The 12,766-nt window shown below is 46.5% G+C and overlaps 1 protein-coding gene across 10 annotated transcripts in view; it reads left to right on the top strand.

Annotated features, from left to right (window-relative positions):
- Positions 1–12,766, top strand: part of TKFC (triokinase and FMN cyclase) — a 262,264-nt gene that overhangs the window by 150,133 nt on the left and 99,365 nt on the right. For all 10 annotated transcript variants that reach the window (XM_030201156.1, XM_030201154.1, XM_030201157.1 and 7 more), the window contains exons 9-10: positions 3,050–3,134; positions 3,236–3,325. In XM_030201156.1, coding sequence (XP_030057016.1) covers positions 3,050–3,134; positions 3,236–3,325 — 175 coding nt within the window. The remainder of the gene's footprint in view (positions 1–3,049; positions 3,135–3,235; positions 3,326–12,766) is intronic.

Consider the following 12,766-nt stretch of genomic DNA (forward strand, 5'->3'; position numbering starts at 1 on the left):
TAACCACAAAATCTCCTTGTCCCTGGCAACTTTAACAAAATGAGGATAACTTATTATTTCCCCCCTCATCACCGCCTTTGCAGCTTCCCAATACAGTGCTCTGCATTTTGGGATTCATAAAACTTCCAAGAACTTAAAATCTTTTCTCGGAGCCTTGAATCTTTGTACAACTCAAGGGGGAACATCCAACGTCTACGACGTCCACCAGTAACAGTAGGCGCCCAATCCATCCATACCCAAGCATGATCCGAAATGACGTAAGGCCCTATCTCTGTCTGGGACACTGCCCCAAATAACTGTCCCAAGACTAACAAATAATCTATTCAGGACTGAGTAGAATGTGCTCTCGAGAGATGTGTATAGTCTCTGTCAGAGGGATGCAGGACTCGCCATAAGTCCACTAAATCCAATAAGTGACTCATATGAAGCAATCCCTTGTTAAGATGATACGAAGCGACATTCCCTGAAAACGTTCGGTCCATTTGGGGATCCCAAACTGCATTAAAATCCCCTCCCACGACTAGGTCTGCATGTTGATACTGTATAAGAAGGTTAATCAGTGTTTGATAAAACTTTTTATCATAATGATTGGGCGCATACAAATTACAGATGAGCAGTTTTCGGTAATTAATTACTGCCTCTACAAGAACATATCCACCCGCAGGGTCTATTGAGAGGGGCTTAACTACTTCCGCTATCCCTTTTTTGAACAAAATTGCAACCCCTCCTTTTTTTCCCCTGGGCCAAAGCTGCCACACATTCCCCCCACCCACCTTGTTTTCAGTTTAGCATGCGCTGATTCATTAAGATGTGTCTCCTGAATCAATGCAATGTCTACTCTGTGTCTATGCAGATGCTGCAAGATTTTAGTTCTCTTTATCGGCAAGTTAATCCCCCCTACATTCCATATTACTAGTTTTACTATCACCCAGTGTCAAAATGGATGTACACAATCATTAAACATACATGCAAGTACCAGGAGGGATGTCCCAGCCAACATCCCCTCCCAGTAAGCCATTCCTCAAGATTCCCATAGCCCCAAAAGATCTGACTTTTCCAGCCCTTCCATACCTCTACTCTATCTTGATCTACAAGAGAACCAAACAGTTGAAAAACCCAAAACTCCCTCTTTACCTCTTCACCCATCTTCCCAATCCCCAACCCATCCCCCCCACAACCCCATAACCTATTAGTAGAGTTCCCCCTATGGTAACTAGCACGTTCAACACCTCCCCCGTTCCCCCGTGTACCCCCTTGACACAACATCATACAAGTACAAAATATATCAGACCCCACTTTAAAAAAAACCTGACAATAAAAACTTAAATTGGAAGGTCCACAAATCGTACATCTGTCAACCTGCCAAGGCTCTTGTCTTGAAGAATCCAAGTCCCGTGCAATGACACAACTATCAAACAACTGACTAAGCTGCAGCACACAAGAATCTGAAATTCCTCTTTCCAACTCCGGACACTTATTCTTGTTATCACCTTAATGCTCTCCCAGGGAGTACCAACTCTGTCCCAGTGCAAAGCAATCCAGTCATGTACTCCAGAAGTTACACACTGATATCGGGTAGCGAGGCAGTCAGCATGCCTCCGTTGCAGAGCTCGCAGCTTTCTCACCCTCAATCTTCGATAAGTACTCCTGCGCCACCTCCACCGAGTCAAAGATTCTGGAAACTCTATTGTGGGTAATCTTCAAGTTGGCAGGATATAACAGGGCAAATCTTATTTTTAATTAAAAGAGCTGTGAGCATAGTGGAGTAAATGCCCTTCGCTTTGCAGCCACACCCACAGAATAATCCTGGAAACACCTGATTGGCTGATTCTCGTAAGTCAAACCTTTGCTGGACCTAGTTGCTTGCAATATTGCTTGCTTATGAGCATAGTTTAACACAGAAAGGATAATCACACGAGGTTTGGCCAAGTTAATTTGGCGAGGTCCCACACGATGAGCACGCTTTACTCGCAGTAAACCAGTGCATTCAGGGAGATGTAGTTCTGTGGGAAGCCACCACTCCAAAAAGCCCACTAGCTCCTTATCCGGTATAGATTCTGATAATCCCACCAGATGCAGATTATTCCGTCTACACCTGTTTTCGAGGTCTTCTACCTTGGCCTCCAAAATGCTCAGTTGTTTCTGTAATGAATCCTGAGTCTCCTCCATAGCAGTGACCCTGTCCTCCACTTCACTCGTGTGCATTTGGAAAGCAGCACAGTCCCGAGATAGCTCCTCCATTTGAATTTGCAAACTTTCTAGCTTCGAATCAGTAGGAGCAAGCCGATGCTCTAGTAAATTTTCCAAAACAGAAGACATTTCCGTTGTAATCTCCGGAACCCACGCCAATGAAACAGTAGAACCGTCCGGACTCGCTGGAGCCGCCATCTTTTTTTCCGCGTATTTGTGTGAGCTCGCCTCCATCGCACAGTGATCAAACTTACAAGCCAAGCACAGGAATGGTTCCCCAAAGTATACTCCAAAAAAAAAAAGTTTTTGTAGGTCTGAATGAGTTAAATCGTTCGGGGGAACAACAGGGGGCCGGAGAAGCTCACCTCAGCGGCTGTCCTTGGTCATGGCATCACGTGACTTCCTGTTTTACTATTTTAAATGATCTAGATGTTTAGTATAGTTGGCTCTGCTTCCTTCTGGGGGGGGGGGGGGGGGGGGGGAGTGTTTGGGGATAAATGCATGTTAGTAGCTGGCTGAGTGTTTTTTCTTTACTAGGTGATGGCTGAGTGTTTATCTTTACCAGGTTCTGACTACTGTTGTTTCTGTTTTTACAGTCAATATGTGTAATAGTAGAATCTGTTCATAAAATCAGTAAAGATATTCAAACATAAAAATATATACATAGGTACAAACTCCTTCTCAGCTATTTTTGAATCTCACTCCCTCTATCCCTGTCCATCCCCACCCCCACCCTTATTCAGGTAAAGTCATGTAAAGTGTCTACATGTGTAACGTTACGCGCATATCAGACTCATAGTTTTGTAAGTGCTTATTTCATCTACATGATTTTTAAATGTCTCTCTCTGTAACTCCACAGATGATGTCAGCTGATGCAGTTGTGAAATTGATGATTGATCACATGACAGACCCTTCCAATGAATCTCATTTGACTTTCAGTCCTGGTGAGTTACACTTCTGTTCTCCCCAACCATACAGGCATATGTGTCTGCTTCTTCTTCCTGATGCACTCCAAGCCTCACTGATCCACAGTCCTTTCTTTCAGGAGTCCACTTGGTTCTAGTAGTAAACAATCTGGGAGGACTGTCCTTCTTGGAAATGGAAGTTGTGGCAAATTCTGTTGTGCAATATCTTGGTGAGATAATTGACTATTATGCTTTTTATTTATGAGGATCTCCTCAAAATCAGGAAGTTGATTTCTTTTTCCTGCCTCTCCCTCTTAAAAAAAGTGCTTGAATATTTTCCTTTAAAGTCTAGAAAGACCATGAGAATGGCATCTCTAGATTTGTCTGTATCTTAGTACAGTGGTTTTCAAACTTGAGATCATGTCATATTGGATTGTGGCATGCCAGTGAGAAAGGACAGCTTGTGTTGCTGATTTCTGGCTCTGCATAGCTCTCAAGAAGTTTGAACAATATGGTTCCCATATTCTCAGCGCTGTTCACATGATGAGGGTTAAATGAAAGAATACAGGTATAATTCAACTCATAAAGGTCAGTTTTAGAACTAGGTGCTTCCATCTAGGCACCCTAATGCTGTCTGGTAAAAACCTATTCTATAATGGCATTTGGGCATTCTAGAATACCGTCATAACCCGGAATCGGCGCACCGTATGTTTGCATGCCTGCAGTTACACCAGCCAAAGACCTGATGTCACTGTAGTCACATAAATGCGGCAGGGATACACGTAACTTGTATATGCTTAAGCAAGATCCCCACTCATTCCTTGCCTTTGTGTACATCCCCCCTTGTATTTACGTGCTAAGCCACTTGCACGTGCCTTGACTGAGTAGTGCTTAAGTGTACACTTAACCTGTGAAAGTGCTAGCAGGGTGCCTAACACGCATAAGTGCTAGAATTCTGTAAATTTTCACATGCAACGGGCACATAAATGCAGATGCCCAGTTATAGAATTGCCCTTGCAGTGACTAAGCTGAACAGAGCTGCAGGAATGTCAGAGACAAGAAGATGGCCGACAGGTATGGAGCTCAGCAAACGAGCTCCAGAGGCCCCGAGTGAACAGACTCACCTGGGCCATCCCTAACCGGACTGGAACGGACCGGAAAGGAACTAAAACGTAGCTGGATTCTTGCTGAATTAATTGATCCAATCGGATCCCAGAGATCTAGAAGGCAAATGGCAAGTATCGGACGAACGTTTCCGCACCACCACGCGGCCCATCTACCCGCTGATGACCGAGGCCTAGAGAGAACAAACTCACCTGGGCCCTCCAGGCACCAGCAGACATCCCTGTCTGGACCGAAACGGATCGGACAGGAGTTAATTCAAAGCCGGATTGCTGCTGAATCAGCCGATCCAAATGAGTCTAACAATCCAGGAAGCAAACGGCGAGTTCAGATGAACGTGTCCATACCACTACGCGGCCCATCTGCTCACTGACTGCCGAGGCCTACATTCCAACGAGCCGCTAAAAAGGGAAGCCGTCGATCGTGTGACGAGAAGACAGGAGAACAGCACAGATAGAAGTGCAAAGGACTGCACAATCGTAGGCACGCTGACGACTTCAACAAAGAGGCATATTTTCAAAGCACTTTGGAAGGCTAAGTTCCATAGGTTTCTATGGAACTTTGGGAGGCTAAGTGCTTTGAAAATGAGCCCGAAAGTCTCTTACGTGCTGTTGGGAAGCCACTAGGGAACATCACCTAGCTACACCCACGAGTCCACGACCAGGTGAGTGGACGCCCTTTATTTGCCTCGAGAGTGAGTGCTGACCACTGAAACCGGACGGGAGCCGAGGGGTAAGAAATTGAGGGCCCGCTGCACAACGTGGCTCGAATCCCAAGGAAATATGAACTAGGCACACGCCGGTCACGGCCGCACACTAGCCCGCTGGAAGTCGAAAACCGGCGGGACCGAGGCAAGAGGCATGAGATTTACTCACCGCTACGGGACCAGCCTTCTACTCCGGATGCTTAAATAAAGAAGGCTCAGGCCACAACTTACGGAGTTCACGATCCACAATAACAAAACAGTGGACCAGATCAACCGAACGATCCTGCACCCATCCAGTGAAGCACATGCCTACAGAACCGGGCTGACGTGCCGACTGCGCGAACGACCATCGCTGCACCAGAATCGGCGGCAGGACTCCCCGAAGTGATACTGTCGGGTCTGTTAATCATCAAAGAAGAACTGTGCTACAGGCCCATCTACCCATCGATCCGACACCGCAGGCCGAGAATAATACCCAGCATGAGATCAGGACGAGGGGAGCGATGATCAACTGCTAGCAGCTGGAGATACTCTGTAGCATACCCCTCAACCTCGCCCAACTATAACCACTGCCTTCAGGAATCTCCAAGCTGTCGACCCCCCTACCCTATCCTCTCACATCTTCACATCTCCACTCTCTTCCCTTCCATCTCGTCTTCTGAATCTGTCGACACGGCTGTTTCTACCTACAATGAAATTCTCTCCACTGCTCTGGATACCCTAGCACCATCTGTCTCTCGCCCCACTAAGCGCATTAATCCTCAGCCCTGGTTAACCCCTTGCATCCGTTACCTTCGCTCCTGCACCCGCTCTGCTGAACGACTCTGGAGGAAATCTCGCACCCTGTCAGACTTCACCCATTTCAAATTCATGCTATCCTCCTTCCAGTCCTCCCTATTCCTTGCCAAACAGGAATATTATTCTCAATTAACCAATTCTCTTGGCTCCAACCCTCGTCGCCTCTTCGCCACCCTCAACTCCCTACTTAAAGTACCCTCCGCTCCACCCCCCCCCCCCTCTCTCCTCAAACACTAGCTGACTACTTCCGCGATAAAGTGCAGAAGATAAACCTTGAATTCACTTCCAAGCCTTCTCCTCCCTGTGACTTCTTAACCCACTCCCTCAACCAACCTAACCTGGCCTCCTCCTCCTCCTTCCCTGAGATCACCGAAGAGGAAACTGCTCGCCTTCTTTCTTCCTCTGTGCACCACCTGTTCCACTGATCCCATTCCCACCAATCTGCTTACCAACATCTCTCCTACAGTTAACCCCTCAATCTGTCACATCCTCAACCTCTCTCTCTCCACTGCCACTGTCCCTGACATCTTCAAGCACGCTGTAGTCACAGCACTTCTCAAAAAACCATCACTTGACCCCACCTGTCCCTCCAACTACAGCCCCATCTCTCTTCTACCCTTCCTCTCCAAATTACTTGAACGTGCTGTCCACAGCCGCTGCCTTGACTTCCTCTCCTCTCAGGCCGTCCTCGACCCGCTTCAATCCGGCTTTCGCCCACTACACTCAACAGAAACAGCACTCTCTAAAGTCTGCAATGACCTGTTCCTTGCCAAATCCAAAGGTCACTATTCCATCCTCATCCTCCTCGACCTATCTGCCGCCTTTGACACCGTCAATCATAATTTACATCTTGACACACTGTCCTCATTTGGGTTCCAGGGCTCCGTCCTTTCCTGGTTCTCCTTGTATCTTTCCCAACGCACCTTTAAAGTATTTTCTAATGGCTCTTCTTCCACCCCCGTCCCGCTCTCTGTTGGGGTCCCTCAAGGATCTGTCCTTGGACCGCTTCTTTTCTCGATATACACCTCTTCCCTGGGCTCGTTGATCTCATCACATGGTTTCCAGTACCATCTCTATGCTGATGATACCCAGCTTTACCTCTCCACTCCCGACATCACAGTTGAAACCCAGGCCAAAGTTTCGGCCTGCCTTTCAGACATCGCTGCCTGGATGTCCAACCGGCATCTGAAACTGAACATGGCAAAGACTGAGCTCCTTGTCTTTCCACCCAAACCCTCTTCTCCTCTTCCCCCACTTTCTGTCTCTGTTGACAATGCCCTCATCCTCCCCGTCTCTTCAGCCCGCAATCTCGGAGTCATTTTTGACTCCTCCCTCTCCTTCTCTGCCCATATCCAGCAGACAGCTAAGACCTGTCGCTTCTTCCTCTATAATATTAGCAAAATTCGCCCATTCCTCTCTGAACAGACCACCCGAACCCTCGTCCAGTCGCTCGTTACCTCTCAACTTGACTATTGCAACCTTCTCCTCGCTGGCCTCCCGCTTAGCCACCTATACCCCCTTCAATCTGTCCAAAATTCCGCCGCACGTCTTATCTACCGCGTGAACCGATACTCTCATATCACCCCTCTCCTCAAGTCGCTTCACTGGCTCCCGATCCGCTACCATATACAGTTCAAGCTTCTCCTATTGACCTTCAAGTGCACTCAATCTGCAGCCCCCCATTACCTCTCTACCCTCCTCTCCCCATATGTTCCCACCCGTAACCTCCGCTCTCAGGACAAATCACTCCTTTCTGTACCCTTCTCCACCACCGCTAACTCCAGACTCCGCCCCTTCTGCCTCGCATCACCTTATGCCTGGAACAGACTTACTGAGCCCATATGCCATGCGCCCTCCCTGCCCATTTTCAAGTCCTTACTCAAGGCCCATCTCTTCTCCCTTGCTTTTGGCGCCTAACCACCTTCCCATTCCTGATACCTACACTGACTACATAGTTTTTACCTTTAGATTGTAAGCTCTCTTGAGCAGGGACTGTCCTTCCCCATGTTTAAACTTGTACAGCGCTGCGTAACCCTGGCAGCGCTATAGAAATGCTAAGTAGTAGTAGTAGTAGCATGCTTTAAGACCTTCTTTAAATGCTTTAATAGCTTCCACTATACGTTTCAAATGCTTAATATGCTCTGCACCATGTTGAAAGACTTGCTTAAATACTTAAATGCTTTACAGACTTTAAAAGCTTAATATATGCCTTGCAACATGTTAAAAGATTTCCTTTAAATGCTTAAATGCTGGACTTCCGGTGGAGCGGCGAGCCAAGATGGCCGCAGTAAGGTGAGCTCCTGCAGGCAACGACCAGGGATCATACTGATTAAAACAGCCCAAGCCCCCAGAACAAGACAGAGAAGACGGGTTAGTGCGGAGGAGAGTCCCAGGCTCGTAATTGGGAACAGCGAAGCCGCTTGGTGAAGACGGAGCGGCGAAAAACGGCGATCGCGCACCCGACTGCAACCACGTGGAGCCGGGGCCGGAGGAGGCCGGCGAGACGCGGGGAGCGGAACACCTAGCTCGACGCGGGCGGGAGACCTGGAGGCTCAAAGACAGAAAGGTCTCGCCGATGTTGCTGATGTGCTCGGGAGCGGGCGATTGAGACCGCAGCTAAGAGCAGCCAGATGAGAGCACGGCGGAGGACGGACAAGAACGTGGGGCAAAAGGAGCATAAGGTACCGTGCTATCAGGAGAAGATGGCGGAGAGATAGTGGGAAGAGAAGCGTGGGGAAACAAGAGCAAGGAATACAGCACCAATCCCTGTAAATGGACATGTGGCAATTGAAAAATAAAGAGACAGAGGAATACTTAGCATAGAGACCAAGAATAATAAAACAGTATCCAGCACAAATAACAAGCCGAGTTAACTCACTGCAGCTGAGAAACGGGGACAAAAACAGTATTAAATCAGTGGAATAGACTGTAGTTGCCCCGTGCATTGCTGTATGGCTACCAGAAGCTCCAGGAGAGAGCCGGAGAAGAATAAGAACGGGGGTACAAAGATGGCGGACAAAAATTCCCCACCGTCACCAACAGTGAGCTCTGTTTGGGCCACGGAAATTGTCACGGAGGTAAAAATGGCGGTGGAGGAAACCATGAACAATAAATTGCAGCAAATAATTGACAAGCTTGAAGGAATGGACCAAAGAATCACCACGTTTACCAACGAGTTCCAGGAGGTTCAACAGCGACTGGGAGAAGTGGAAACCTCCACGCAGGAGGCATCAAAATCCATCGAGCATTTACAAGCAATGGTGACAACCTTGGAAGACAAAGTGGACGACCTGGAGAATCGATCTCGAAGGAATAATCTTCGGCTGGTAGGCATACCAGAATCAATACCAGAGGCGGAACTGAGAGGTTTTTTGGAGCCATGGCTCACCAAGCTTTTGACTAACCAGAGTACCGCGGGACCAATTAAGATAGAACGAGCACACCGGTTGGGTCCAAGAAGAGAGAATAATACACGGCCAAGAGTGGTCATATTGCGAATGCTACACTATCAACATAAGATGGATGTGTTGATAGCTATACGGAAAGGAGGGAAGCTGGAGGTGGACGGACATAAGATACTGTGTTTTCAGGACTATTCTACCAAAGTGTCCCTCCAGCGCAAGCAATATTCGCAAATATGTGGGAGACTGCACAAAATGCAGATAAGGTTCAGTCTACTATATCCAGCAAAATTGAGAATCCAGCACAATGGTTCAGTCAGATTTTGTGACACGGTGGAAGCCGCTCAAGCATTCGTGGACCGGCTGGAGGAAGAAAGGCCTGGAACGTCGAGTAAAACCTGAGTAGTGCGGTGACAAGAAAAGAGAGACTGGTACAATAGTAAGAGGAAGAGCAGAAGTGGTGAGGAAACCAGAGACTATTTGATGTAGAGTTACAAAGTTTTGAAGATGTTGATACTGTTTGTAAAGTTAATAAGGTAAACTGAGGGGGGAGGGGATAAATGACACATAAGTAAGGATTGGTCTAGAGGGATCCCTGGTCGGAAGCACGGAAGTACAGCACTATAGGTGCCAATAAGAATATGGGGGAGATGGGTAGTAGGGGGGAGGGTGGGGGAGGGAGGGGGAGAGGGTTAATGTGGAACAAAATCTTCATAGTAACAGAAGAACAGGGGAATACAGGCAATATAGTAGGGGACACACGAGTTGAACATCCATGTAGGAACAGGATCAACTACAGGGGGTGGGGGTATAGGCTGGGATGCCCTCCCCACTTAATCAGAGAAAGAATCAAGGTAGTAATACAGCAAACTTACGATATCACTTAATGGCCCTTAAAGTAGTGACATGGAATGTGGGAGGTATTTCTTCGCCGATAAAAAGGCAGAAGATACTCCGGGCACTCCACAGGCAAAAGGTGTCAATAGCATTACTTCAAGAAACACATTTAAATGCCAAGGAACATGAGAAACTATGCCGTTGGTGGGTGGGCTCATATTATGAATCCCCAGCGCAAGCAAAAAAAGCGGGAGTCATAATTCTAATCAAGAAAGGGGTACAAATAACTACACACAAAGTAATAGCTGATGATGCGGGAAGATTTGTAATTGTACATTTAACTGTAGAACGTCAACCAGTGGTTCTGTGTAATGTATATGCTCCTAACACGTATAACAAAGCTTTCTACAAACAACTTTTACGTCAGTTAACAAGTTTTGAAGGAACACCCATGCTAGTTGGGGGAGATTTCAATGCAGTAGTGGATCCCACACTGGATAGATCACAGGGGGGAAGAAGAGGAGCAGGGATGGAATCAAGAGGACTGGAGGTGTTAAGTGAGGTCCTGGACCTGGTGGATGTGTGGCGAACACTGCATCCCGTAGAGCGGGACTATACTCACTTGTCTCGCGCACATGCCACCATGTCGAGGATTGATTACATATTTATATCTCGATCAATATTTACTAAAATATGTAGTGCAGAAATAGGCCCCATTAAAATATCAGATCATGCAATGGTAATGACCGTATGGGAGCCTATGGAGAGAGAGATTAGACAGTTCCAGTGGAAGTTCCCTATTTGGTTATACAAAGATCAGGGATTCCGAGATTTTATAATTAAAAAATATAAGCAGTTCCAAGACACCAATCAGGCACATACAACAACTCCTATACTTTATTGGGACACGGCAAAGGCTGTGCTTAGGGGAGAGATAATCGCATATACTAGCCATCAAAAAAAGGCAAGGGAGAAGGAACAGATTTGGCTAGAGAAGGAAATAACAAGGGTAAGACGGGAGTATGGACGCCAACATACTGTTACACTAAAAGCCCAACTCTTGGAACTGCAGCAGACCCTTAATGAGAGACTTCATAGAAAGGCCCAACACAACTATGGCTCTTATAAATATAAATTATATAAATATGCTAACAGAGGGGGAAAGATGTTGGCTAGGTTAGCAAATCCAAGGCAAGGACCTCCAAAAATTAACGCATTATATTCGGCCAATGGAACTTTAGAAAACAAAGATACCCAAATAAACAGAATTTTGCAAGGTTATTACAGGCAGCTGTATGATGTCCCTGATCCACCCCCGATGGATAGTGAAATGTATCTGGAGGGACAAAATCTTCCGAGAATAGATATAGAGAGCCAAGAAATGTTAAATGCCCCCATAATGGAAGATGAAGTAGCATGGGCAATACAGCAGGGGCCTTTGGGGAAAGCCCCGGGTCCAGATGGGTATAGAGGAGAATTCTATAAAATGATGAGGGATGAAGTGGTGGTACCCATCACATTGATGTTTAATGCCATAGTGAAAGAAAAACAAATGCCTATCTCCTTGAGAACAGCTCAGATCATTGTGCTCCCAAAACCAGGAAGGGACACACAGAAACCAGAATCTTATAGGCCAATTTCGCTACTTAATTATGAGGCTAAACTATTTGCCAAGGTTTTGGCAAATCGTTTATCGCGAATTCTGCCAGATATTATTGAAGATTCACAGGTGGGATTTGTACAGGGGCGAAATATCACAAAAAATGTGAGAAAGATATTGGTAACTTTGGAGGCGGTAGCGGAGCGGGCCACGCCGTCGGTGCTGGTCAGCTTCGATGCTGAAAAGGCATTCGATAGAGTAGTATGGGACTTTATGTTTGGAATATTGGATGTGTATGGAATAACAGGGTTCTTTCAGGAGGCAATTAGAGCATTATACTATCTTCCACAAGCCCAGGTGTGGGCGAATGGAATATTGTCCCCTCCCTTTCCCATTTGTCGGGGAACAAGGCAGGGATGCCCACTATCACCTTTACTATTTGTATTAACTTTAGACCCATTGATTAGGAATATCCAACAAACACCCGATGTAAGGGGAGTTAGGATGGGCACGGAAACTTTTAAAATAGCAGCATTTGCTGATGATTTATTAGCACATGTGACTCAGCCAGAGGAATCACTACCAGCCCTCATCGAGTGTATGGCAGAGTATGGCGACTTCTCAGGCTTTAAGCTCAATCTAGAGAAGTCTGAAGCTATGCAGAGGGAGGGAGCCCAAGTTAGAGACTGGCAAAGACAATTACCATTAAAATGGGCGGCGGAATCGTTCAGATATTTGGGAGTGCGCTTAACTATGGATATAACTAATCTATATAAGATCAACATAGAAAAGTTGTTACAAGACACCAGCAGCTCTTTAGAGAGTTGGAATCATTTGCCTCTGTCATTAATAGGAAGAATCAATATGTTCAAAATGATTATATTCCCAAGGTGGCTCTACATACTGCAGGTATTGCCATTGCATATCCTGGGTAAAGACATTAGAAAGTTAAATAGAATAATCCGAAAGTTCCTTTGGGGGGGGAAGAAATCAAAAGTTCGCTTTGAATATTTGTATGATGGATGGACACAGGGGGGAGTGGGATTACCCTGTATAAAACAATACAATCAAGCATGCCTGTTGAGACATCTTAGGGATTGGCTGCTCAATACCAACCAGTATACCCCGACTAGCTGGGAGAGAACACTATTTGAGCCCTGGCACTTGAATTTTATATTGCAGGCCAAAACAAAAAACTTACCATTAA

This window comes from Microcaecilia unicolor, chromosome 4 (assembly GCF_901765095.1).
Source record: "Microcaecilia unicolor chromosome 4, aMicUni1.1, whole genome shotgun sequence".
Classification (NCBI taxonomy): Eukaryota; Metazoa; Chordata; class Amphibia; order Gymnophiona; family Siphonopidae; genus Microcaecilia; species Microcaecilia unicolor.